The sequence below is a fragment of the Natator depressus genome, chromosome 3 (assembly GCF_965152275.1).
Source record: "Natator depressus isolate rNatDep1 chromosome 3, rNatDep2.hap1, whole genome shotgun sequence".
NCBI lineage: Eukaryota > Metazoa > Chordata > Testudines > Cheloniidae > Natator > Natator depressus.
In genome coordinates this window covers 77,256,452-77,284,087 of record NC_134236.1, presented here as the reverse complement: position 1 = coordinate 77,284,087, position 27,636 = coordinate 77,256,452, and the positions used below count along the sequence as shown (strand labels likewise).

Sequence of the window (27,636 nt, the reverse complement as noted above, 5' to 3'; positions counted from 1 at the left end):
AAAATATAAATTGCAATTCCCATGAGTCTGCTGTTTTCCTGGATCCTTCAGGGACCAACAAATGTTCGCTTCCATCTTGGAATAATTTCTTTTAAGGCTGAATGTCCCCTGATCTCTTTTAAAGTTTAATTTCTGTTACAAAAGCCTCTTTCAGAGTACGCAACGGTAAATATGTTCAAACAAGCTTATTTTCATTTGGGTACAGGTCTAAAACCTTTCCCTCTCCCAATCCAAAGTGCTTGCAGCCTTTATCATAAAATTGCTTTTCTTGAAACAGAGATTTCCTCTGCCCCTTTAAACGTTTTGTTTTTTATATTACAGCTCTATGTTGAAATATGCTCAAGATGGAAAACAAATTCATAAGCTCAAATGTCAGTTAAAGAGCTTATTCCCCCACCAAAAATAATCTGGTTCCAGCAGTCTTACCGCTGTCCCAGTAAAGAAATACAATTGTTGCCGTAGAAAGGGGGACAAACATGTTTCACTATAGCCTTGCTATGACTGATATCATTTAGACATTGGGTTTAGTTCATTGTAACAAGGTGTTTGTTACAGTGAAATTTGTCATATACTTACCTGGGACTGGGCGAGGGGCATGTGGTGTCCATTCCTATTTGCTGCACAAATCCCGGGAATGTTGTTGTGTGGTCTTCCTGGCAGCTGAATGACAGCTTTGGCAGTTAATGGCTTTGGGGTCATTGATGGGGCTGCAGGAATTTTCTGTATGAAAGGCTGTGCCCCACATTTAAAAGTAAGAGACGAGGACTAATGAAGGCACTTCCAGTGAGAGGAAGGATGGATTTAGGCTTAAGGCATAGGACTGAGGCCTGGGAGATCTGGGTTCAGTTTCCAGCACTGCTACAGACGTCTTGTTTGATCTTGAGTAAATCACTTCATCTCTCTCTGTCTCAGTGTCCCAGCTGTAAAAAGGGGATATTACTCCATTTTTCCTACTCTTTGTCTGCCTTTTCTGTTTAAATTGTTCCTGACCCAAAGAACTCAGTCTTTTGCTAAGTGTAATGTACAGCATCTAGTACAATAGTAATTAATTTCAGCTAAGTCTCTGGACATTACCATAACACAAATAATTGTTTTTAAAATTATCTCTGCATGGTCTTCATATGTCCCATACTCCACTCCCATCCTGTTTCACTAAAAGAGGACATATGGCTCTGTGGAATAGTGCTGAACATGCCAACAGTTGCATGACAACTTGATATTTCTTCAGAAAGACAAGGGTGAGGGTAATATCATCTATTGGACCAACTTCTCTTGGTGAGAGAGACAAGCTTTTGAGCTTACACCGAGCTCTTCTTCAGGTTCTGTGCCTGCCAGGTCCTGAAGAAGAGCTCTGTATAAGCTCATAAGCTTGTCTTTCTCACCAACAGAAGTTGGTCCACTATATTACCTCATCCACCTTGTCACTAATATCCTGGGACACCGACATGACTACAACTACACTGCCTACAACAAAGGATTGTATTTCTTCAGTCTTGTGATGAAGACCATTATACTAGAAGACAAAATTTGTGTTTATTCTAACTAAATGATTCATCTAATATTTTGATAGTGTAGTAGTATTGCTTATTATTTTAAAAGCAATGCCCCATCTTTGTTCCTATTCCTGATTTAATAATATGTGAAATAGAATAAATCTAATCTCCTTTTTGCTTCTCTTATCAAGCCCTATACTTTCTGGCTGTGTATTCCGTGATCAGCTCTTACTCTCCTGTTCTGAAACTACCTACTATATTTGTATTAATTGAAATGGATAATTGAGATAGTAATACAATCCATCTCATATTCAGCAGGGCAGTCACTTTCACTGAGAAATAATATGACAGCAGCTGGCTTTGCATTTGGATTGGCTACGAGCCTCCACTTGTAGTGTAATCGTTGATAAAACATTTTAGTATTTCCAGGGAGTAGGACTGCCATGGAGCTCAGCCTTAACCTTTGAAGAGTGTTTGCCTATGGATGTGTTAAGCACATCTCAGTAGGATACCTGTACATTGAGAGAAGACAGAAGAGAAGTCAGATTTGGAATTGTAGACAGAAGTACAGTTTGCAGTGAGAAATATGCACATCCCTTAACTGAGTAACCATGGGATTGTAGTACCGTAACCCTAACTGTTTATCGCTGTTTTGTTATCCCTTTGCTATCTCGTGTCCAGACTTAGAGTATAAGATCTTCAGGGCAGGGACCTTAATTCCTTGTTTGAACTGTGAGGCCTAGCACACTTTGGGGTACTGTAAAATAATGAATAACAATAAGCTTATGGTAATTGCCTTGGATCTTTTGCATTAGCTGTCTCAGAAAGCACCTTAAAAATATGACAGAAACAAGTATTCTGCCCCATTTAACTAAATTTAACATATACACTACCTTTGTACACACAAGTATCTTGACAGGTTTCTGAGTAACAGCCGTGTTAGTCTGTATTCGCAAAAAGAAAAGGCGTACTTGTGGCACCTTAGAGACTAACCAATTTATTTGAGCATAAGCTTTCGTGAGCTACATCCGATGAAGTGAGCTGTAGCTCACGAAAGCTTATGCTCAAATAAATTGGTTAGTCTCTAAGGTGCCACAAGTACGCCTTTTCTTTTCACAAGTATCTTGTGACTCCCCGGATTCAGTGACGTGCTTTAGAGGGAGCTATGTCTAGCACTCCTCAGCTGGAAGATAGGTTGCTGTCATATCAGCACATTTGTGATCAGCAGAGGTGCCTGAACCATAGTCCTGCACATATAAGACAGAGATTGTGCCCCTCCACTTTAGAGCTTGCTTTCCCCATCACCTTCATCATTAAGAGCCCTAGTTTTAGAGCATGTTCCAAAGTCCATTTGTTTTCCTTAGCTGTGGAGAAGTGGGAAGGCTCTGATGGGAGATCTTAAAGATCTTAAGTATGTTTATAGCTGCTGTGTTATTGCTGGTTGCTGTAGATAATGTGATTAATAGATGAAGAGAGGCAGCTACAGGAGCGGTCTATTTTATGGTTGTATATTTAAGAATTGTTGAGAAGTGCCTGGAGCAAGGGACAGTCGCTCCATTTTAATGGATGTGTGTATTACTAAAAATAAACAGGGCCTTTGAAGGAGGGAAAGGAGGAGAAAAATTAAATAAACTTTAAAATATAGACAAAATTTCTGAAGCACATTTATTTAGCCAATACATATACTGTGTATGAATGTGTGTAGCACACTGATGGTGGTAGCCGAATTCAGTCATCATTGTAATACTAGCTGCTTCCACATTTGGACTGATACTATCCTAGCTCAGAAGGGCAGAAGCAACAGAGTAATGAAAACCCTTCACCTAGGATGTGTGCTGCACTGATCGTGTTCATTTACAGATAATAAACACACATGTGTAGTGCTGTAGAGGGAGTACCTCTGCATACTAGATGTTCAGGGGAACTTACATGCCAGCTCTTTTTAGAGGGGTAATTTATTTTGTAGCCCTATGATATTTTTTTTTTACCTGGTTTTTTGTTTTTGGTTTGGGGGGAAGGGGAGCACACCACAGATAAACTTGTAAACTGTTGTATGGCAGCACTTGGTGACAGTTTAATGATGATATGGTGCTGCTTATGTACAATCCCTCCCCCACCCATGACAAACCTTTTCCCAGTTGGGGCTGGAGGAAATGACTAATGCTTAACCCATTTGTGTGATCAATTCACTTAAGCAGCTACTGTGAAATGTTAATCACAACTTTAATTTGTACTGCATTAGCATTTTGATTAACTTGTAGGCTTGCTAGCACACTTGAAGCACTTTTACTCATAGTTACTGCTCGGAAATGACTTTTTGATTAATTAAGTTTGTTAGACAGCAGCTGAGCTTCCTGAATGCTAACCTTATGGGGCCAAAAGTTCAGGAGAAAGTTACTGTGAACAACTGCTGCTGTTGAAAAAAAATTCTTATAGATGCACTTAAAATATTTTAATTATTGACAAAATATTGTACTATAACTTGGAAATTGACCTTAACCTTTAAAAAGGGCATATTTATCTTGAGAAAATGACTGTAGCTTTTTGCTGCATTCAGTATGCTGGTGTAAGCTCTGAAATTGGATATAATGATATCTTTAAGAACTTGGAGCTTGTTTATATTGGTGAGAGTGGGTTTTCATTGCCATGGGAATTTCTCAAAAGTACTTTATTGTGCTGTTGGGTTGGTCAGCATAGTACAGTATATCAATTTATAAATTAATAACAATTTAAGAATAAATTGGATTTCTGGAACTTAACAAATTTTTGACCAATTGGATAAAATACTGTAATGTTCATGTTCCCAGTATCGCAATCCATGGCTGGATCTATCTCTGTAAAACTGTTTAAAGCAAAACCAGTAAGAAACTTAGAGTGTTGTGCTCAACCAAATATATACAATAGAGCAGTGGTTCCCAAACTTGTTCCGCCGCTTGTGCAGGGGAAGCCACTGGTGGGCTGGGCCGGTTTGTTTACCTGCTGCATCAGCAGGTTCGGCCAATCGCGGCTCCCAGTGGCCGCAGTTCGCTGGTCCAGGCCAATGGGAGCTGCTGGAAGCGGCGCAGGCCGAGGGACTTTCCCTGCACAAGCGGCGGAAGAAGTTTGGGAACCACTGCTATAGATGATCAATGCCTTCCATAGTTCAGATCACATTGATAATATTACTTTAGAGACTGAAGTAGCAAGAGAGAGGGTCTTATAAAGCATCTGGGAGGTCTTAGTTTGCATGCATCAGAGAGACTTTCAGGGAGGTGGGGGATGGAAAAGAGCATGTGCAGTAATGGGTGGCAAAGCAAGTGGAGGAGGGAGGCGAAAATGTATGAAAGAGATGGGTTACAGAGAATAATGTAAGAGGAGTGCCATCTGCCCTACTGGCTGCATTCCTATTAACTGCAAATAAGGTAAGCCATCTTGTCCTCTGAGACTATAGCTATACAGGTATACGATTCCAAAACTGCATTTGAAAAAAAAATGTATTTAACTTTTGCAGAGCAAAAATAATTACATTTTTTCTCAAAAGTTATCTTCTTAGGCCAGGTACTCTGAAGTAGAGCTGGCCGAAAAAAGAGAATCCCTTTCCGTGAAAATTTTCATGCTTGAGAAAGTTTTGTCCTGAAACAGGGCAAAACATCAAAAACTATGAAAATTTTCACAGGAAAAATTCCATTTCAGGAAAACTGAAACAGAATTTTTCAGTTTCCAGGGAAGGCTCTTGCCAATTGCACAAAGCCTTCCAGCCCACCTGCTGGAGAGAAAGAGAGCCCACCACTCTGCCTCCCTGCCAGCTCCAGAAGCCAGGGAAACATTGCCCATCTCCCAGACTGGGGATGGTGAATGCAGGAAAGTAGCGCACTTCAGTGCTCTCTCCATCTTCCAGAGTTGGCAGATGAGGCGGTGGCTGTGTGCCTTAGTGCTGCTTCAATAAAAGTTTAGTCAAATGTGCAAATGTGGTCACCCCATCTCAAAAAAGATATATTGGAAAAGGGCCACAAAAATTAGGGGCATGCAACAGCTTCCATATGAGGAAAGAGTAATAAGACTAGGAATTTTCAGCCTGGAAAATGCAGAGATAAAGGAAGAAGGAGGCATGCCTCGGGGCCCTAATTTACCCTGGGGTGTTTGCTACTTCCCACCACCCAACACAGATGTAATGAGGTTAATTGGTGTTCGTATAAAATAAGTAAGAACTACTAATTATTTTTTAAGATAGGCTTTTAATGATTTTTGACTGTAATAACAGCATACACAAAACAAAAAAAGGAAGACCAAAGACCAGCACTGAATAAGAATTAATACAAAGGCAGATTATATTGAGGACAAGTGCATGTAATATTGTGGACCATTTGCGAGTTTCTGAACAGTGACTTTACATATGCTGGTTCTGGCAGGTCATAATAAAAGCCCAGAAGACAAGCATAAGTAAAGCTTTTATTTACCAGTTTTATATTTCTGATAACAAAATATTGTAAGGCAAACACAACTATACGTATAAGGAGCTAATGAACAACAGCATTATGTGCATTCTCTCAGCCTACTTGAAAGACCAACATAAATACATGCAAAGCTATTGTGCATCAGCCACCTACTATTGATTTTATGCTACAGTATTGATACAACTATGATCAATTTGGCTTGAGCAACCAGACTTTTTTACTTTGTAGATTTACCCTGCATTCGTCCGAAAATACATTACCCTTTAGTTGGCCGCTTTTCTCACTGTCCAGGTACAGACAGTTGAGAAGTGCACATTCCTTCAGTTTAGGGGGTGTGGGTTAGGTTTTTTTATGACCGAAACACACACACACACACAGTCTTGTGCCTTCGTCCTTTTTATCTAATTTGACGGCCGCGTTTTAGAACAGACCAACCAATTAGGGTGGGCCACATTGTTTATGTGGTTGTCCTAGTTGTATAATTGATGCGTATTTAATTTTTATGTCCAGTTGTTTGTATAATTTAGGCCTATTTTTTTTTTGTAGCCAATTGGATTTGAATGTGGGTAATTTGGGGCTGATAAGTACAGAAGAGTCAGCATAAAATGTTGTTTGGTTGCAGCGCGTCCTCACCACAAGCTTAAGCGTTGTTTTTGCAAGGCTTGCATTTTGAAGTATACGAAAGTTTGAGGCCTAACATTTGCAATACCTTGATTCCGTTCAAGCTTAACAAAATATTTGTTCAATTTATTCACAGAAAAGAGACTATTAAGGGGGCATATGATCAAGGTCTATGAAATCGTGACTGGTGCTGAGAAAGTAAATAAGGAAGTGTTATTTACTCCTTCTAATAACACAAGGGGTCACCAAATGAAATTAATAGGCAGCAGGTTTAAAACAAAGAAAAGAAAGTATTTCTTCACACAACCCACAGTCAACCCATGGAACTCTTTGCCAGAGGATGTTGTGAAGGCCAAGATTATAACAGGGTTCAAAAAAGAACTAGATAAATTCTTGGAGGATAGGTCCATCAATGGCTATTAGCCAGGATTGGTATGGATAGCGTCCCTAGCCTCTGTTTGCCAGAAGCTGGGAATGGGCAACAGGGCATACCCGTTCTGTTCATTCCCTCTGGGGCACCTGGCATTGGCCACTGTTGGAAGACAGGATACTGGGCTAGATGGACCTTTGGTCTGACACAGTATGGCTGTTCTTATGTTCTAACACTAATGTAGTAATAAATAATCATTATTAAAGATAATCAAATGCTTATTAATGATTTAAAAGCAAATGTTTGTACTTACACAGTTTGTAAGGGCTGTTAAACATCTGTATTCTTAAATACTTGGTGAGGTGTGTTAAACCAAAAGTGTCCTATAAAAAAATGTTTAAGATACAAACATATATACATATGCATATTATTACATATACATTTACATATATTTATGCATACCAATATTACCCATATATTATCATTTATCACAAGTTCTATAAAAATATAGCTGGTATTTAATTATTCAAACAAATCATGTAATCCCTCATATATATATATATATATATATATATTAGTATATATACCCATAATATTCTGTAAGGCATAATCACAATACACTTATAATCCTAACCAAAGCCCATCTCATTGACCACCAACTAAGCATAAAGGTCTGTTTATGTCACCCACAGGTTATCAAAGCACAACTCTACACCTCACACCTCAGTCATGGTCCCAGGCCTAACATTCCCAGGTTCACTATAAAAAAACTAAAAACAATTAAAAATAAAATCTGTCCATCAGTCATATGAGGGAATGTGTAAACTAAGGAACAAATGGGGCATAAATGTGTAAATAAAAAACTAAGGTGGCTACATAACAGTGTTTAGCCCACTGGGCCATCTTCAGTCTATGCATTATGCTTTTCCGGGACAATGGGTAAACATCCTCCCCATGAAAAGACAAAAATGGGGGGAATAAGTAGGAAGAGAGCCTGAAACATAAGCCATTGTATCAGAGGCCTGGTTTGAGGCCTGGGCTAAAGTGGTAGTCAGAGCTTTTCTAATACAAAGCAAAGACTAGCTGTGAGCAAAAGGCAGGACCTGCTCACAAAATCTGGCAAAAACAGAGCTAATATTATTAAAAAAAAACACATTTCTAAGAAGTGCTAGGCACAGAGTACTCACACAGACACATCCCAATATAAAGTAGTACCAAAACATCCCAATATCAAAAATGGTACAAGAATAACAGAAACCTACTGACCCCTCCTAAAAGTTAAGGTCAGAATAACAGAACGTAATAAAATGTTTTACTCAAACCAACATGTACAAGGTGATAGGTGATAACTAGCCATGTCAGGGGGTAGTAACTAACTATGTCAGTGTGGCAGTACATAACTTGTTTGTATCAGGATATAAAAATGTATCTCAAAGGAATTGTCTTTGTCTAGCCTAAAAAGGAACAGAAAGTCCCACCGTTCACTGAGCTGGTCCATTGTTACGGGCAAACATGTATTAGTGGTCTGGAAAAGTCTGCGGGATACTAATACCGTGCTTCGCTGACAATAAACCTGGCCTGGTACCTTTGTACCTTGACGAATCTTTTGCCATTTGCAGTTCACTCATAAAGTAATTAACTGATTTACTTGTTTGTAAGTGCTGTACTTTTTCAGCGGATACACTGTATTCTTCCTACTAAGCTAAGAGGTTGAATCTCTGCTTTAAGTGCAAAACAGAACTCAACCTTAATTATGGAGTCACAACCAGTACCTCACAGTCACAGAATTATAAAGTTTAACCATGGCGAAAATAAGAGATTCCCAAAATTCATGTGAGAAGTAGGCCTTGCCCTCTAAGGTCCAAGATATTGGACTCTAACACTTCAATGGCACATGTAAAAACATTTAAGTCATTTTAGAGCTCCTAAACTTGTATTAATTATGCAGTTTGTCTTCCACCTAAGCCTGTACAGTTGGACTTGAATTACAAGTGGCAAGATATGAAAACTAGTACCACAAAAAAATTTAAAACTCTCCAGAACATTTCTAAAATGACAGATTTCAAAGTAATCGTAATAGCTCCTATGACTGGATCAGTTTTACAAGGGTGTGTATGTTTTCAGTATGTAAATGACATACTTTATTTGAACATATGTTCTAAAACTGTCTCGAAAGCGCATGGGTAGAAGCTTCTGCCACTGCTATTTCTTCCCATGTCACATTACTTCCTCTTTTGAATATATTTATTAAAATAGTGTCAGGAGGAGTTCTATATCTCTCTCTATATATAAAAACTACTAAGGAAAGAAGACTATATATTTTAGACCAAATTCCCAGGGGTAGACGATAACATCCACTTTGACCACTGAAAGGTGCCAGACCCTGTGGAACAGTTCCTGTTTCCTATTTGAGCAGGAAGCCATCAGTCAATCTGAGGAAACCACTATTCGTGGCACATAAGAAGAGAAGCTGACACTTTCAGTTCCCATCCCCCAGATTAGAACTGACTGTGAATCAGCCAGTTGGCGCTAGAGTTCAGAATCCCTAGTATGAGCGGTTGAGAGAAACAAATGTATCCATTCACATCAGGACCCAGCAGACTTTGAAGGCACAATAGGGCAGCTTTTTGTGTCCTCTTGATGATTGACCTAAACCTCTGTGATGGAAGATTCTATTTAGAGTCTCACTGCCTTTCCCTTCAGATCTTGCTGGAAGTGACAGCTAGCTTGTCAAATTCCTCTGATGTTTGAGACTGATAATTAGCTTAACTTTCAATGTGAGAGACAAGAGTCCCTGTCACCTGCATAGACTCCACTCTACAAGAGATTTCTATCTATCTTTACTACCATTAAGCATAGAGGAGCCAGGGGAGCTCTGTGGGAAACATAGGACATCACTGGTCTCTGATGTAACATAGTGAGGAGGAGCAGCTGAAAGGGTTGGCAGAGAGCCAGGAAGAGAAGAGACAACTCCCTGTTGCCTTGCACCATCTGCCTTCAACGTCAGTAGACCAAGCTGGAGAAGGGGGCATCTGGGACATAGGAGGCACCACAAAATAAAGATACGTATGAGAGAAAGGGAGGAAGCCGCACTTGGTCAGAGAGGAAAAGAGGAACTTAAGGAGGGAAGGAAAATGAACACCCCCAGTGATGACAACAGAGTGGACCCTATCAAAAAAAAAATCGGGATTAGAAGACAGAATCTATATATGGCTCCCCCCCACCAACCACTGACTGAGAAGCAGCCACCCTCTGCCCCTTGAAAATTCCTTGGTGGGAGCAGAGTCACCTGAAGTGGGCACTGAGGCTCTCATACAGGAGGCGTTCCTGGGGAAAAGCGAAATAGTCAAAATCAATATCAGAATCAAAATATCACTCAAATATTTGGACTCTGAAATCTGAATATCAACCTAATACAAATATTTGCTCATCCCTAATGACTGATACTATTTTACTCTGCACCTGCTTCATTACAGAGTGAGCCAGAATTCCCATTTATCCAACGCCTACAGTTGATCTTTCTAGCAAATGAACTTTCAGTCCTTTTGATGTTTTCTAGTCAAGCTGTGTGACATGAAGGCCAAAATAGTGCTTTAGTACACCTCCTTAACTGTTACTGTGATTATTTATATAGCATCATTGGAGCACATGGCACTATAAGACAAGAAGCACTTAAAAGGCTTACAAGCTAAGGCCTTAATCCTGCATTAAGAGCCATGTGAGTGCCCATATCAGTGTCAGATTGGGGCCGAAATAGTGTAGGATTGGGGCCAATATATGATTATGCACATTTTCTACTTTCTTCCTTTCTCTGTCATTCTTTATAACAAAATCAAGAATAATACATATTCTCTGTGCTCCCAGGTCCCTTCATTCAGCTCATCTTCTCTTCCATATTAAAAAAAACAAAAGATGCTTTCATGTACTTATTAATTTACTTTAAACCTTTTGTTTTACTTTACTACAAGAAAATTTCTTGCATGATCTGTGTCACTTTCATCTCATGCTAATCTTTTTTTAAAATCTCATAAATTTAATTAACATATCCAGCTTCATCATGAAATCTTTGTGAAGTTCAAATGAGATGCTCCAGCAAACAGATTTATCCATGTGCAATTTTTCACTCTGGAACAACATTCTTAAAGTAGCCTAACCTGTTATCAGCTGTAAGATATTTATAAAATTACTTACTTAAAGGTTTGGCTTACAAGAATTAAAATTATAACGTACCATGTATTTCAGCAGGCTGTTACAATATTTTAAATGACTTATGGGACAAAAGACCAGGTCAATGAGAAGAATTGTTTTCTGGAGCACATAAACAACCATTTATCTCTGCAAAATATTAATAACTCATAATGAGTTGGTGTTGAGTGAGGTGAAAAGAAAAGAGAAAATGATGGGAAACAAGAGAAGGAATAAACCTTATTCATACGATACAGGAGATCTGATTACACAAATAATAAGTAGTAGTAATAATTATTATACTTGGAAATAAATCTGTTGAATTTTTTTCTAATGTTTAGCTACTAGGTTTTATATATGGCCAATTTGGAGGAAACTGAATGACTCAATTTGTTATCTTGAGTATTTACAGGAATTACAATTTCCATTGAGTATCAAGCATGTGTATGTTTTACACTTAGCTAAAAATGAAAATGTGTGTAGGTTTCCAAGATAGCAAATAAAACAAGCAAACTTTACCATTGTCCCTACTCCTTCACAATGTCACTGTCTTGTATTTCACATCAAGACCGAGATGCTGTGAATAAATTATATGGGTGAAGGAGAAAAATATTAAAGAGGAAAAGAGGACTTGCTATGTGGGTTCCTAGTAATAATCTGGAACACACAGTCCCACACACACAGGTTTTTGGTACCGCATAGGGGATATCTGTAAGTTGGGCTCTGTCCATTTCTATGAGATATTCTATAAAAAGGATCCTTCCGTTCATTCTGTGAACTCTTTCTCTTTACCCATCTTCCCCTCCCCCCCAACCCTCAACAAAAATCTAGTTTATTTTAGGTAAAAACAAATGTTTACAATTGTCAACAAAAGTAGATTACAAAAAGAAAACCAACTCAACATACTGGAAGCATAAAGAAAGTCATGCTCGTATAAGCAAAAGAATAACTTCTATTCACACAGTTGGAGGCTATCCTTCAATACGAGCATGATGTCTGCCATGGGAAAAAGTTATTGTTGAGACTTAAGATGGCTGAGGAGTCCAGTCTTTGCTCGACAGAATTTTCCACATGTGTGACAGATGGTTGCTTAGAGAGAGCACAAGTGCTGGCCAGGATGCTGTACTCTTTCCTTTTCCCTCTGCCATTTCTCAGCATCTTGAGCAAGGCGATTCTCTTCAAAATGGGCTAAGGCTTAATGTGTGATACAACGCCACTGCAGTCTATTGCCAGCCAGCTCCTCCCAGTTCGTGAGGTCAATGCCTCCCTTCTTAAAATATATTGTCAGTGTGTCCTTTTAGTGTTTCCTCTGTCCCCCACAGGTCCTCTTACCATGACTAAGAAAAGATAACTTGCTTCAAAAAATGAGTATCAGCCATCTGCACACAATGGCTAACCCAGCGAAGCTGATATTTCATAATCTTTGCCTCAACAGTGGTGGTGTTAGCTACAAAGAGAACGCTGGCATTGGTGTGACAATCTTCCCATCTGATATGGCATAAGGCAGCGCTGTTAGTATCACTCCAGACGATTAAGATGGCTTTGCTATGTCACCCATGTCTCGCACCCATAAAGAAGAGTGGGGATGATTACTGCACTGAATACTAGCATCTGCGTTTCCATCCACAGATCTCTGTCAATAAAGTCATGACAAAGCAATTTTCCAAAGGATGCACTGGCACAACGGATCCTATGTTCGATCTCTACAGCAAGATTGGCTGTCTGGGAGAGGTGGTTACCAAGTTAAGGGAAATACTCAACATTTTTCAGGGGTTCACCACCAATGACAATTTGGGGGTGAAGGGGTGTAGCTTGTGCTGCGGCAGGCTGGTAAAGCACCTTAGTCTTCCCAATGTTAAGGAAATGATAAGCACCTGAGAAAAGATCTATCTACGGTGGATTACAAGTCAGCCCCAATGTGCGTGAGGGTGGGACAGTCATCAGCATACTCAAGATTGGTAATAACAGTCCTGATGATCTTAGTTTTAGAATGAAGACGCCGCGTGCTAAAGAGCTGCCAAATTGTGCATCTGTCTCACAAGTCCAAGTGCAAGACGACCAACACACAGCCTCCACCTCCATGCAGATTTGTGACTAGGGACTCCCAGAGATTACTACTCCTGTCCCCATCACCACAGGACTTTTAGTGTGAAATGTTAACACCCTTGGCAGAGGCCTGCATATGAAATCTTTTAACGTGAGTGAGCTGGTGCACCCGCGGCAGCCTTATGAAACTTAGCAGGAAGGAGGTCTGGACCTGGTAGAAAGGAAGTCTGTGAAACCAGAGGTCTCCATCCTGCTGCAGCCCTCATTCACCTTCACAGCCGCAGAGAATTGACAGGTCCTTGAATACACCTTTTCCGCCGTTGGGGTCTGTTGACACAATAGACAAGGTAATTAGGTATCAAATTGTTGCCCATGTAAGTTAGTTATTGCAGATTGGGGGATGAGGCAAGTGCATAGGTAAAGATTAAGTAAGAGTAGCAACAAGAAGAAAGGAGAGACAGGAAGGAAGGAAGAAGAGTGGGAAAAGAGAAGTGGCCATTAGAGGTACGGCTGTCTGGGGAGAGTGTTTGATGTAGCTACTCTTTGGTAAGTGAGATTTACGGGTTAAGACATACCTTGTACAATCTACAAGCAGAAAAATAATTAATTTACCAGTAAGTTGATTTTTGAAATGGCAGTCTTCTCCTTGATAAATACTGAGGGTATCTCCTCCTTCCATATGTCTAGAAATCTGTGTGTGAACAAACACACAAGCTCGTAGGCTGTCTGGTTGCTCCTTTCAAATTTGGTTTCCAGTATCATCAGACTTTCTATAGCAAAAAAATGCAAAGCAGCTTGGAGGTTCTTATGAGAAGATCATAACAGTGTCAACATTGATAGTTTTGCCTTTACAGGTATATTTATAGGGCAAATGGAAACATTTCAGATTTACTCCCCAAAAAGATTCCTTGCATGCAGAATATTATTAACTGCAGGACACTTTCCCACATCTTTCATGAGAAGTGGGGCAAAACCTATGCAATTCAGGACAACATTTTAAATATTTTTCTATATGTCGGTGATTCTATCACGCTGGTCTGGAACAAAACCTGTTGAAATTGCAATGTAATCTACTAATGTAAGATGTGTGTCTGACCATGACTGAAACCAACTTGTGTGTTTTTAAAGTCAGCATTTCTCCGGAATCAGAGTAATTTAATTGAAATAGCTCAGCATGTGTAAACAACTCCTTTGTTTAAAGAAGATTTCACTGTTTAGTTTGCCTTAAGTAAATGCTGCCTTTTGTTTGTCTGTAAAACATTTGATTAAATGTACAGGCTAATATACACAGCTCCTCATTATTCCACTAGTGGGCTGTAAAATGAGCTAGAAGTATTGTAAGTTTGTACATTCTTGAGGAAGCATCAAACAATGTCATTTGTCTTGAAAAAACACAAATACGTCTTAAGCATGTTCTTTAAACGAAGACTACAGGATTCTAGTATCAAAACTAAGAACCTCAATTAAAAAAATGTATGGAGACTGTCCAGTACTCCCAAACATTCCAGACTGAAATGATACTGAACATTCCTACTCTTGCTTCTTTTTTTTTAACAATTTTCCAAAATTTTAATGAAATTTCAAATTTCTTACCTAATTATTGCTTTTGAAAATACATCTTTACATGAAATTAGTACAAAGAATCTGATTTTATTGTTTTAAGTGTTTCTGCAGTTTGCAAACCAATAAATGTGTTTTAGCAGAATCCCTTACCAACTGAAATGTCCCAGTAAATTCTAATAATTGTTGTAATGTACTGTGCACAGTGTGAAACCTGTATTATTTATTTAAATATTTGTATTCACTGTAAAAGTGTTATATTGAAACTAAACATGTCCTTTTGAGAAGTTCTCAGATTCTCTTTTGGTTCAACAAGAAAAAACTTAGGCACACTGTTACAAAGACTTACACATACACTTAATTTACGTTTTGTGAGCAGTTTCATTGAAGTGAGTGGGGCTGCTCACTGTGCATAAAGTTAAGCACAAGTACCCATCTTTGCCAGATTGGTCCTCAGTCATGCTACTTAGCATACATTTTGATTTCCAGTTTCTATTAAAAAAAATCAACTGAATAAAAATTAGAAATGGGCCTGGAAAGTAGTAATGGCCCATTTATAGTATTGAGAGTCAATGTTGTCTGAATGAAGAAGAGGTTAGGAGTCAGGAACCTTCTAAGCTTAAATCCCAGTTCTGATACTGACTTGCTCTGTTTGCCTTAGCAAGTCATTTTACCTCTGGCCTTCAGTTTCGTCATCCATAAAATGGAACTAATACTAGTAGCTAATGTGATGAACTATCATTAAATATTCATTTTGGGGACAAACTTTTAATATTTATTTAATTTATTTGAATTGGAAGTGTTTTCAATAATTCTGAAAGTATGCAAACTCTTTCTTATACAGAAACCTTCAAAAACAATTTTGAATTTAGCTGTAACTTTTCATCCCTTTAAAGCAAATCCTTAGATGTGCACCTTACAGTGCTTGGACTGTACTCTATGTCACATTTTATGGTGCTATAGTGCCCCAAACCAGTGATTTGTTTTTAAAGGCAAACTCTGAAATGGACCACTGCTGTTACATTTTGGGATACGTTTTAGTGATGATTTAGGACCTAATCCAACTCTCATTAAGGTCAGTAGAAAGACTTCAATTGACTTCAATAGGAGCTGAGTTAGACCCACAGTCAAACTCCCATTTTATGTGCAGTAAGTCCCTGTACATTTAACATTAAAGAAATGTTGTTAGTTTGTATCTGGAACACAAAAGGAGAGGTAGTTGCAACTGTATTCCTGTATTTAATGTCTTGTTTGTTTAGGCAATGCTGGATGTTGCAGCAAACCAGGGTTGGTTAGTGACTGCTCTGAATATAACCAGTCTGGTGCAGATGGTTATCCAAGGCCGGTGGAAACACGACTCTTCCCTGCTTACTTTGCCCAATGTAGAACAACACCATCTTCACCTTTTTAGGTATGTAATTATTCAAAATGTTTATAGTTCTTTCCAACTCTTCATTTTCTCATATTGATTGTCATTGTGTCCTGGAATGTGTTAATATAGCAGAAGCTAAGCCCATTCCACTTTTGCTATTTCTCTCCCAACAATTTGTTTGTTTTAATTATTTCTAAGTTCACCCACCTCTGCAGAGTTCATTAAATATTTCAGGCAACCCTGGATGGTATTTTAAAGGAGTGTGATTTAAGATAGTGGAATAAGGGATGAATTTCTGGAAGGATTCCCAATTCCACCAAATCTAACTCTGTCTCTGAAATCTGTTTATATATTGCATCTTTACTTTGGTCCACCGTAAAATTATACCCATACATTGGCCTATCTCAACTTGGCCATGCAGCACTGTATATCAAACTGATGTAATGCACAGGTAATGTAATAATTAACACAAAGCAAAAAGAAATTACTGGTATTTAGTATCAGAGGTCAGTGTTGAGTCTTAATATCAAAATACGGAAAACAAATATTCAGTATCTCCAAAGAATATTCTTTGTAGAAAAAAAATTTCTAAATACGTATAAGAATGAGAATTTGAGTCTTCTGTATCAGTTGAGGCTGCTTATCATACTGATAAGACTGCTGCTCCTGTTTTACTCAGATTGGGGATTTCCTATATGTAAAGTGTAAACTGAAATTATTAACGTTAAAGATTGTATTGAATGGGGAATATCTCTTTTCTGATTATTAAACTGGTTTTAAAGAAGAATGGCAACTGTTTAGTGATCTTTGACCCTAAACTACCACACAATTAGTGTCACAGTTGATGCCATTTTTAAATACTGTGTCCAGCGGCAGCTCCAACAGTCTTAATCAGACTTTCAGATTCTAGTATTTATAACTAATCAAGAAGAAAGATGCTTCATTCTCATCATGGAAACTTTCAAGACAATAATCAGAGCAAAGGGGGTCAAACACTTTTATGTAATTTCTACCTTCTCTTTCTTTCTTTCCTTCTTCTTACCACCCTTTGCAAATCTCTCTCTGTATAATAATTTTTTAACTCCTCACTGGAAATACGTTTTGTTGTCTTTATCAGGAAGTGGAACCAAGGAAAAAGGAAGCACTTGTGTGCAGGTTACCAAGGACCTATTGAGTGTCTTCCTGAATTGATCGCTGTCTCTGAAGGAAAAGAAAACATTTTTGCTTCCATTGTAGACCGTGACTTGCAAGCTGTACACATTACACAGGTAATGCTTCCTGTAGTGATTTCAGAGTTCATTGTAAATGTGATTGGGAAGGAAAAGTAGAAGGGAGAAAGAGCCTTTTTATATCCTTTCAGCAAATATCACATTATTTTCTGCAGAAAGTATGTAAAAACTGCAACACATTGTTACTCTAATTCAAAGAAAGACCTACTTTTACAAGGGTTTCTTCCCCCCCCTTTCTTTTCTAGTTATTTCCCCCCCCCTTCCCTATTATCCAGCAACACCAATAAGGTTCATAGCTGATGTTAATGCTGCTCCTTAGCCTGTTTGAGGTATTTGCCTAGAATATGCAATCTGATAGTTATCCACCTTTTTTATAGTCAGCTATGCACTAAGATTGCATGCATTACAAATATCATTGTAGCTGGTTCCTAAAATATTCTTTCAAACAGAATATTTTTGGGGAATATAGTTGGTAGAAGATCCAATGTTCAGTTTCTGTTTGGAAGAGAAAAAGCATATCAGTTTTCCCCTCTTCTCAGAGGAAAAAAAACTATAGTCTCAAAGTATTTAAGATATTATTGCCTTTTATTTGACTAGTCTTTTTAAGCTGTTTCCAGTCTAAAGCATAGCAGTATACCATAGTATTCATCACATGAGTGTATGATTGCAAATACACATAGAAAGGAAGAAAACATCAAAAATGAGTTTTGTGGATTTTTTAAAAAATTCTTCATAATTGAAAGTGAAATACTGAACTTGACTGTTCAGATTTTGTTAAATCTAACACTGGCATGCAAACAAAAAGGAAAGTATTTAAATATCCATAACAGACATCTGCATTTCTAACTAAATTACCATCAAAATTTTGAATAAAGGAAAGTTATTTAAATCAAAACAAGGCCTCTTTTAACAACAACAGATTTCTAACATAATACACATTGATTTCAGTCCAAGTTTTAGATGTGATGAAAAATTAGAACATTGTCATAATTAGTTCAGGGAGAACTCAGAAGTAAACTTACTTAATTTATTTGCATAAATTGCCATTCTGTTATCTTTAAAAGCAAATGCAAATTGGCTCTGTCTGATATGATGATGGTTATTTGGCTCAAAAGTGCTTCAATTTGCGTAGCAATCTGGTGTCGTCTCTGCAGTGAGGCGATCCCAGGTAACATACAAATCCTGAATTATTCCAGAAATTAGTATGTTTAAAGCATCAATTTAAGTGCTAATTGCAGTAGTAATGAGAAAAAGCAGTACTACTGTGAGATTTGCATCTACTGCCCCATCAGTATGCCTGGAACGGCTGCTGACTGGCAGAGGATTTGGCTGCTAATTAAATAATTGTATGCATGGCAGTGTTCTCATCTGATTCAATAGATGAAGATTAATCCTCAGATAAATATGTTTGGCTGGTATTGAAATGTCTTAGCAGTTTCTTCAAAAATAGCGTGTGTGTATGTGATGTATACACACCAAGTGTGTGGGGAAGGCGATGTAAATGTAGATACATGTAGAGAGGGGATATATATGATGTATTACAGTGCAAAGGAAAAGTTTCAATCACCTGAGTTTGGGATGACCACATGACTCGTGTATGACAGAAGTGTGAACGAATCATGCAGGCCATCTCAAATATTCGCTGATAAAACCTTTCTATTGTATCATTATGTATTCTATACATGCAACACGTCTTTCACAAAGCAACTATTTCAGAAATGGTTTAGAGATTTTGGGGGTTTCTTAATTCTATTGGGATTATTTTTGGCACTCGATCTGTAAAGTCAAGTGTCCTAGTTATGCATGGGGTCAAAGGAAAAGAAAAAATATTAAATATACAACAGTTCTTAAAAAGACCAAAAAATTGTTTTGTGTACATAAAAATGTGACAAATTTAAAGGCTGATATCTTGGAACCATCCAGGGTTCAAAGTAAGTGATAAGTGTCCCATGGGGAAGCCTAGAATATTCCCTTTCCAATGGTACAAAGCTCTTGCTTCTAGCCATGATGGATTGTGAGTTCAGAATAGCACTTAAACCTGCCATTAATGCAGAACCAAATAGAGACCAGCCTGAGCTTAGATGAGTGAAATTTTGGGGGGAGGGAAGAGGAAGAAAACCCTATATCTGGGGAAAAGATTGATAATTTTTAAATGGCAGCTCTTGAAGCTGGATTTGAAATGCTAGAATAAATCCTGGAGATAAGGATTATTAGTAAAAGTGCCAATGATGACATCAAAGACACATGAAAAAATGCTGTACAATTTATTATCTGGTTATCACTATCCTATATGGGGTAAGTCCATGTGTTAGTGGGTGCAGGTACTGTACATGTATGTATACCGACACAAATATACACGTTCTTCATATGTATATATAATATATGTGTAAAAGTGTGTGTAATTTTGTATAGCAAAAGACAGAGTACAATTTTCAAAAGCATATGAGTAATTTAGGAGCCAAGTTCCATTTTGAAAAGTGATTTACGCCCTTAAGATCCTGAATCTCACTGAAAGTCCTAAGTGCCTAAAACTCTTTTGAAAATGGGACTTACATTTCAGTTAGACACTTTTGAAAATGGGACCTATTAGCTGTACAGAATAAGTCTGAATGTTAGCTAATGCCCAAAATATTTTTTCTAATGAAAAATGAAAGTCCACCAGACAAAAGTTGCCATATTAACACCATATGAGAGAGATAGAAAAGCAAGTGATTTCTCAATTCATATCAAAAATATCTGCTCCACAACCTAGTATTAGCTACCTTCACTCTGGAATTTATTTTATTATGGCCCTGTCCCCACTTTTTAGCAACCACCACTTGATATTTTTCTTGAGCATTATTTAATGAAGAGCATTATTGAAGAGCAAGAGAATCTCTCCACATCACATGACTGAAACAGATGGCATGCCACAGTTGTTATCTCAAGATCTAGTTGCTAATCTTGTCTAGAAGATAGAATTTTCAAAACCATACCACAGGTCAAAACTTCAGAAAGCAAAATCGTTCTTTAGGCCTGGAGATTGATTGTACTAAATCTACATTGTAGTTAGTTCAGTTTTTCAATCAGTGCTGCTTTGTTACACTATGCTCCCGTCTGCACAGTAAAAACCTACCATACTGTGGAACTAGATTACCATACAGTAGCCTCTGACACAATCAAAAACATGGTCAGGTCACACAATCAGCCTATGTTCTTGAACCATAATACAGCTCTGCAAAGTTTCAGGCAGTAACACAGTTAAAACAAGGTTTCTACAGAATCATTTGGATTGAGCTGGAAATCTTTTTTTAACCATATCGTAATGAGGTCCTTGGACACAGTTGTTTTAACATGTAAATGAGACTTCATGTGTAATTAAATGGTCAGATGCTCAGTTAGTATGTGTCAGCATATCTTCACTGAAGACAATGGAGCTATGCTGATTTACCCCAGCTGAGGATCTAGCTCAGTAGGTATAAAATGTTTCTACAAATAAAAAATAAATCAGAAAGCCATCACATGTGGGGCTGAAGGAGCACTTTGTTCACCCACACAATTTGCATGTCCCTAGTACCAGTTCAAAGTAGTGGGATGCTGGGGGAGAGAAAACTGAGAGACTGTTGCAGATTCATAAAGTGATAAGAGGAAGACTTGAGTGTCTTTAGGATGATTATAAGGACAAGGAAGCTTCATGGGGATGGATGGAAGAAAACCTTAAGTATGGTTAACTTTGGATAAGCATTTGAACTTTTGAATAATTATCTGAACTGATCCTCTGAACTCTCTGAGGTTTGCCCGTCACTAATTAGCACTGCACTGACTCACTCGTTATGGATTATGTTGAGGAAGTTTAATTCAGACCTTAATTATACTAGTTTTTAGTAGCTTATAGAAAAAAATACTTTAATCAGGAGTTGTAAGGATTTTTCCTTTTGTTCAGGAATACCATAATCTTGGTGAAACATGTATAGTACACTTGAGGGAGAAAGCATTTTCTAGGAATGATCTTGAGTATATCATGTAAATACATCAGACTTGTTAATAACATAATAATAATAATAAGTTCAAAATGTACATGAATGTGTAGAATACATCATGACATTTTTACGGTTATGACAGCAGAATGCATTTTAGAGGTTTGTGTTGTAGCTGAAACTGAACTTTGTCATTTTGTGCATGATCTCTTCTGCCACAGGCTTGGAATTTCTTGTCCCATTTGCCAGTTATAGACGTTAGTTTGAGCATTAAAGGATCATGGGATGACTCATCTCAGGAGCAGAATGAACTTCCTATCCCTACTTTGGCAACAGATATGCGGGATGACAAAAAGTGGATCAAGTTACATGCTGATCACGAATATGTCCTCCAGATAAATTTGCAGAGTGTCCAGATGAGGCATCACAAGGTAGGGTATTCATAATTTTCATTCTGTAATACACCAGATTCTGATACTCAGTCACTGAGTTACTGGAAGTGTAGTGTACCATACAGTAAGTTTCTGTTGGACTATTAATGCTTTCATATAAATCATTAGTTCTGTGGTAGTTTCTTTGGCAGCCTGGCTCAAAGACAGGAAATGCTAGTAGTGAGGCTGGTAATTTTTCCAGTACTGTAGGATAATAGCTTGAATATTTCATTTGTTTGTTTTTGCCTTGCTGATTGGTTGAAAATCCTAAATGAATCAATATTTTCTACTTTTTTCTGACATTTGGATTAGTAACTTGATTTCCTAGGGTCATAATAACAGTATTTAGTTTCGTTTTTAAAGCATTATGATCCTCTGCTAAGTACTTCACTGTTTTTCTGTAATGTGCTCAATAAAAATTTAACTTTCTTTCCATTTTAGTCCCTACCTTGGATTCTCCTTGTGATCTTCCTCTGTCCATAACAAGCATACAGTGATGTCATTAAACTTCATTAGGCTTTGCCCCTTCCTTTTTACTCTCTTACTCATACATTCTGCATTTACTAAAGTGTTCCGCATTCTTTGAAAATCAGGTCCTTTTAACTACTCTGAAGTTTAACACACAGCAACTGAGGTACCAAAATCATTCATCACTTTTGAAAATACAAGCCATTTTCTTTTAGCTTTAGATCTCATACCCAAAAGCACAGCAGAAGATTAAGTGGTGCTGTAGTCCTTTCATCATGATTCACTTCTCAGTTGTAGAATATCTGCATTTATCCATGTACGATCAGTGAGTTCAACATCTAGGAGAGCCTGAACCTTCAGACTCTCAAAGAATTTCTTAAGTAAATGCCAAATAGTTGGACACCAGGGACGAAATCCTAGCGCCATTGAAGTTGATGGCAAAACTCCCGTTGACTTAAATGGGGCCAGGATTTCACTCTAGTTTTCTTTTGCTAATTATTTTTGGGGGAAATAATGCCATTGTAAGTTAAAATTATCAGCAAAATTATTTGTTCACAGTGTATGAGCAAAATAGTCCTTAATTTCTCCTTTAGTATAATTTGAGACAACTTTGTTCTTGTAACCTTAAGTGTAAAACAAGAATAACAGAGGCATATATTTTAACAACAGGGCTGGGCTTATAATAGTATTAGAAGTTAACTTTCATTCATGCAAGAACGATATCCAAAAAATACCTTTCTTTTCCAAACAATAACCCTGACTGCAATGGCAACACGATCAGACTCTGCATGAAGCTTCATTGCTCTGTTAGTGCTTTTTTTTTTTTCCTGTGGATCTTTAGTAAAACCTTTCTATCTACAGTACACTAAATGAATTCTGATTGAGTGTGCCTCATTATTAGTACATGCAACTTTCAGCAATAAAGTCACTGTTTTAAAGAATCACTGAAATAATCTTCCATTTTGCTACATCAACCTAAAATAAAGACTTCAAGTACTGTCATTGTCTTTATATTAATCTGGGACAATGTTGATTAATATTATTTAAAGATACTAGGAATACAATTAGCCATTCTTGAGAAAATAGCGTTCACTGTGTTTTAGATTAAATTATCAAAAGGAACAGATTTTTCATTCATAATTTGATTTGCTTAGAAAATAGAGAGCTACCTATGCAACAAAATTTGAATAATATATTGTTTTCTGTTCTGGCTCACATTTTTTTCAAAAGGCTTTCTCTAGAAAAATGATAAAAATGTTCTAGTTCTAATTCAGTTCTAGTTTTCTGTAAAAATGTATCATCTTGTCCTTTATGGTGTGGTTACCCTACAAAGACAAATGATGGTTTGACTGGGAGATTCCCAGTTGCGTTAACTTGTATTTTCTGCCTAACAGGGAAGGCAAGACAGTAAAGCAGTTGCTCCTCGATTCCCCAAAGCCAAAGACGAAGGGTGGTTTTTGATATTGGGGGAAGTGGATAAAAAAGAACTCATTGCCCTGAAAAGAGTTGGATATGTCCGATATCGAAATGCTGTCTCAGTTGCTTTTTATACTCCGGAAACTCCTGGAAAGTAAGATGAGCTTTGACTTAAAATTATCCAGATGTTTAAAATTAAATGTTGACGTCTTTGAAAAAGAAACTGATGCTGCTGCTATTATGTTTTAGGTATATCTACACATTGTATCTCATGAGTGACAGTTATCTTGGCATGGACCAACAGTATGACATTTATCTGAATATCAAACCACCCAGCATCTCAGCACAGATCAGCACTGAGGTCTCTGAAGCTGTGAGTCACTTGACTCTGAAGTAACGTTACCTGAACAATCCATTTGAAGGAAGTGGTCTTGAAACCTGGATGTTCAGTCATTCAGGACAAGAGAGAAATTATGTTTGCCTTAGTCGAACCAACTTCTAACCTCAAGACACCTAGGAAATTGAAAGTGGCTGCTGTATTGACTCTAGTAACACAGAGTTAGCCACGGCGGCCTTAGTCTTTTACAAAGTGCTACCTTTTATTGTTTCAGCTTTGTACGATTCTTGAAATGTAAAATGGATCTGTAAATGCCATAATTGTATGTTGGCAGATCAAAATAAGAAAGTAGTAGCTATTTTAATTTGTATACATTTAGTGCTATAGTCTTCATTTGAAAATGATTAATCTGTGGCCACTCTGTTGGTATTGTTTAAATGGTCTTTTTTTCTTAATTTATGAGGAGAATTCAAAACATGAGCTGAGAACAGAGAGAAAATGTTGCTGATATATTAATAGTGCATAATAAGACATATCTGTACGAAATTTGCTACACTAGACTTTTCAATGTAAAATGTATCGGATATATCAGGGGGGTCAGCAATCTTTGGCACACGGCACATCAGGGTAATCCTGGTGGGCCGCAAGACATTTTGTTTACGTTGATCATCCACAGGCATGGCCCCCCACAGCTCCCAGTGGCCGCGGTTTGCTGTTCCTGGCCAATGGGAGCTGCAGGAAGCGGTGACCAGCACATCCCTGCAGCCTGCATCGCTTCCCTCAGCACCCATTGGCCAGGAACAGTGAACCCCAGCCACCGGGAGCTCCGGGGGGGCCAGGCCTGTGGATTGTTAACATAAACAAAATGTCTTGCAACCCGTCAGCGGATTACCCTGATGGGCCATGTGCCAAAGGTTGTCGACCCCTGGGATATATAGTGACAAAACTCAACTCTTAAGCATACCCTGTGTTTTGAAGGTGATGAACATTTTCCAAAACTTATGTTCATTGTACATTTAATACATTTAATAAATCTGGTTGTAAAATCATGCCAAATAATCAAGCTGTTGATTTCAAAATGAACAAATATACAAATACAGTGCTTATAGATACAAATTTCTCTTTTCACATTAATATACCAATTTCCTGAATGTTAATGTTTTTCTGAATGAAGAATGAGTCGCTGAGCTGCTCATTAGTTACTTTATTTTGCCAATCTAGTGTAAAGCAGTCAATGCAGCTCACAAAAATAAATTATGGACACAATAGCCCCAAAAGTGAATAGAATCTCATATAGGTTTGTAAACAAAATACTTTATTAAAAAGCGTTAAGATTGAGAGTGGCTCAAGAAAGCCTAGCTAACACACAAAAGCCAATATTAGACTTTTGTTACAAAAATTCTATACCTTTAAAAACACGTGCACGTGAATGTCTGAACACTCTCACAATATACCTACCTTTGATGTTTTGCTTAGACATTGTCTGAATGGTACTTTGTCTTGTATTTAGATTGTAAGCTGTTTGGACCAGAGACTGTCCTATGTGTTTGTATTACACCTTGCATATTGGAGGGTGCTGCAATACAACTGATATATAATCCTTCCTTGTTTCTCTTTTGGTTTGCTTGTCACCTTGAATGAAGAGTTTTGCTGTTTCACTCTTCATTATGAACTTTGCTGCACTGGTTTTATAAATATTTGGGAGCTGTAGTGCCTCTTCTTTTTCTAATGTTTTGTGTGTGTTATAGCACAATCCATTTAACTAAACCTCGTGGCCAAAATTTTCAAACCTGTGTCCCTAAAGCTAGGGTTCTAAATCCCATATTTATTAGAAGTAGCCTGATTTTCAAAGATATTGAGCTACCCCCACTTGGAGTCAACACCTTTAAAACATCACACCACTTCTATTTAGGTGCCTGAATATAGATGGGGGAGCCTAACTTTAGGCACTCAAGTTTGAAAATGTCAGCCCTCTGTTTTAGCGAAAAGTAAGTGGTATCCCCTGTGGATTTGCTGTCACCTTCATTGTATTTCATGTGCCCAAAATGCAGTGAATGTAATGCAGTGGAAAGCTGCTGCCTGCCAGCTTCCTGCAGAAAATGATGCAGGCCGTGCTTTAGGCATGAGACTGTGCCTGCAGTGCACTAAAGAGAAGGCCAGCTGTTCTTGCAAAGCCAAATGGCATCCTCTAAAATTTAACGGAGTGGGGGTGGAAAAAAGATTCATATCCAGTGGTTCAAAGACCTTCAGATAAATGGGCCTCTTCTATATTCAGGTTACAACTAAACATTAAATTTAAATTGTTCAAGAAAGCATGACTATTTCCGTTTATATTTGAGTATTTTTAGGTATGATGTTAAATGAAATGTAACTATATGTTTCACTAATCCAATGCAACTTTATTGCATAAGACCTCAATCAGAGTGATGGCAACATCATTATGACAGGAAATCCAGTGATGCAATGAGGAGTTTGTCAGCATCTGTTCTAGCCTGCTTCACCTTTAAGGTAAGACTACATCCTGTGTAATTTTGGGAAAATAAAATACTTAGGCAAAGCTTCACTCATTCACCAAATACTTTAGAAAAATGTATTTCCATGAAAACCACATTACTCTGCATGTGACTTTCAGAGGAACTGAGACACAGTTCTTAAAGGAAATCCTTGGATTACAGCAAACAACATTTTCCGTCAACAGTTCTAGTTAATTAGAAGAAGTACAGCTCCGCCATAATCACATAATATACCATGGTGATGATCTTGGTTCTTGCCAACTTTGTAAACTGCATGTCACAAGAGTGTGTTCTGCACCTGTGTTATATGTCTTTTTCATAAGATCTTCAATCTTCTGTCTGAACTGATTGGAGTTTTTCATGCTGGAATTCAGTTGTACAATTTGGATTTCAGTTTCATCCTTTAGTTGTGATTGCCTACTCTGTCTGTTTATGGATAGTTCAGTCTGTCTCTAAATACTATATTTGAAACACTCTTGAGAATTCATTGGAAAAGTATTGGATTTGTAAGGACAAGAGTCTGAAGTAATGCAATATGAACTGAAGCAAATTGATTGGAATCAGCTTTTATCTAAAAAATCTACTAGGGGAAATTATGCAGTATTTAAAACAGCTGCTCAGAAGGAACAATCAATATAGTCAAGCCAATGATATCTAAGAGTGAAAAGTGAGAGCAGCAGTGACTTGTTTTAACAAGAATGTGAAAATCAGACAAAAAGGAACAGAAAACAAATACAAATTACCTATACTGTTCTGTGATGTGGCTGCCACTACTGTGAGTTGTCCTAGTCAGGCAGGCAGGCGGGTGATCACCAATGCAGATGCAAGATTTTAATGCCCAGTTTCTTGTTCCAATTTGTAGGCAGGCTTCCCAATTGTTGTTCTTTTCTGAAAATAGCTGCAGTTGGTGCCTCTCTGCTGAAGTTCTGTCTTTCTTCCAGGCCGCAGAATGACATAGGACAGAAAAGGACAAAGAGAATTTCCTCCCAGAAAAAGCCAGGGAACAACCACCAAAAATTACCACCAGTTGGGTCAGTCCTTCCCATCTTGCTCTGCTGTAGCCTTGTGTGGCACTATTGTAACCAGGCCTGCGTAGGGATAGGAGAGGCTCTGAACCAACTCTGCTTCAGCAGCCTCAGAGGGTATGTCTCCACAGCAAAGAAAAGCCAACAGCTGGCCTGTGACAACCACCTCGGGCTTGCAGGG

The 27,636-nt window shown here is 37.9% G+C and overlaps 1 protein-coding gene across 3 annotated transcripts in view; it reads left to right on the top strand.

Moving 5' to 3' along the window:
- The window catches only part of ASCC3 (activating signal cointegrator 1 complex subunit 3), a 513,547-nt gene extending 488,850 nt beyond the window's left edge, over positions 1-24,697 (top strand). For 2 of the 3 annotated variants that reach the window (XM_074948158.1, XM_074948157.1), the window contains exons 38-42: positions 15,968-16,119; positions 17,198-17,348; positions 21,487-21,696; positions 23,559-23,734; positions 23,830-24,697. In XM_074948158.1, coding sequence (XP_074804259.1) covers positions 15,968-16,119; positions 17,198-17,348; positions 21,487-21,696; positions 23,559-23,734; positions 23,830-23,977 — 837 coding nt within the window. In that variant the 3' untranslated portion in view covers positions 23,978-24,697. The remainder of the gene's footprint in view (positions 1-15,967; positions 16,120-17,197; positions 17,349-21,486; positions 21,697-23,558; positions 23,735-23,829) is intronic. The other variant, XM_074948156.1, reaches the window with a different exon arrangement.
- The last annotated feature ends 2,939 nt before the right edge of the window (positions 24,698-27,636 follow it).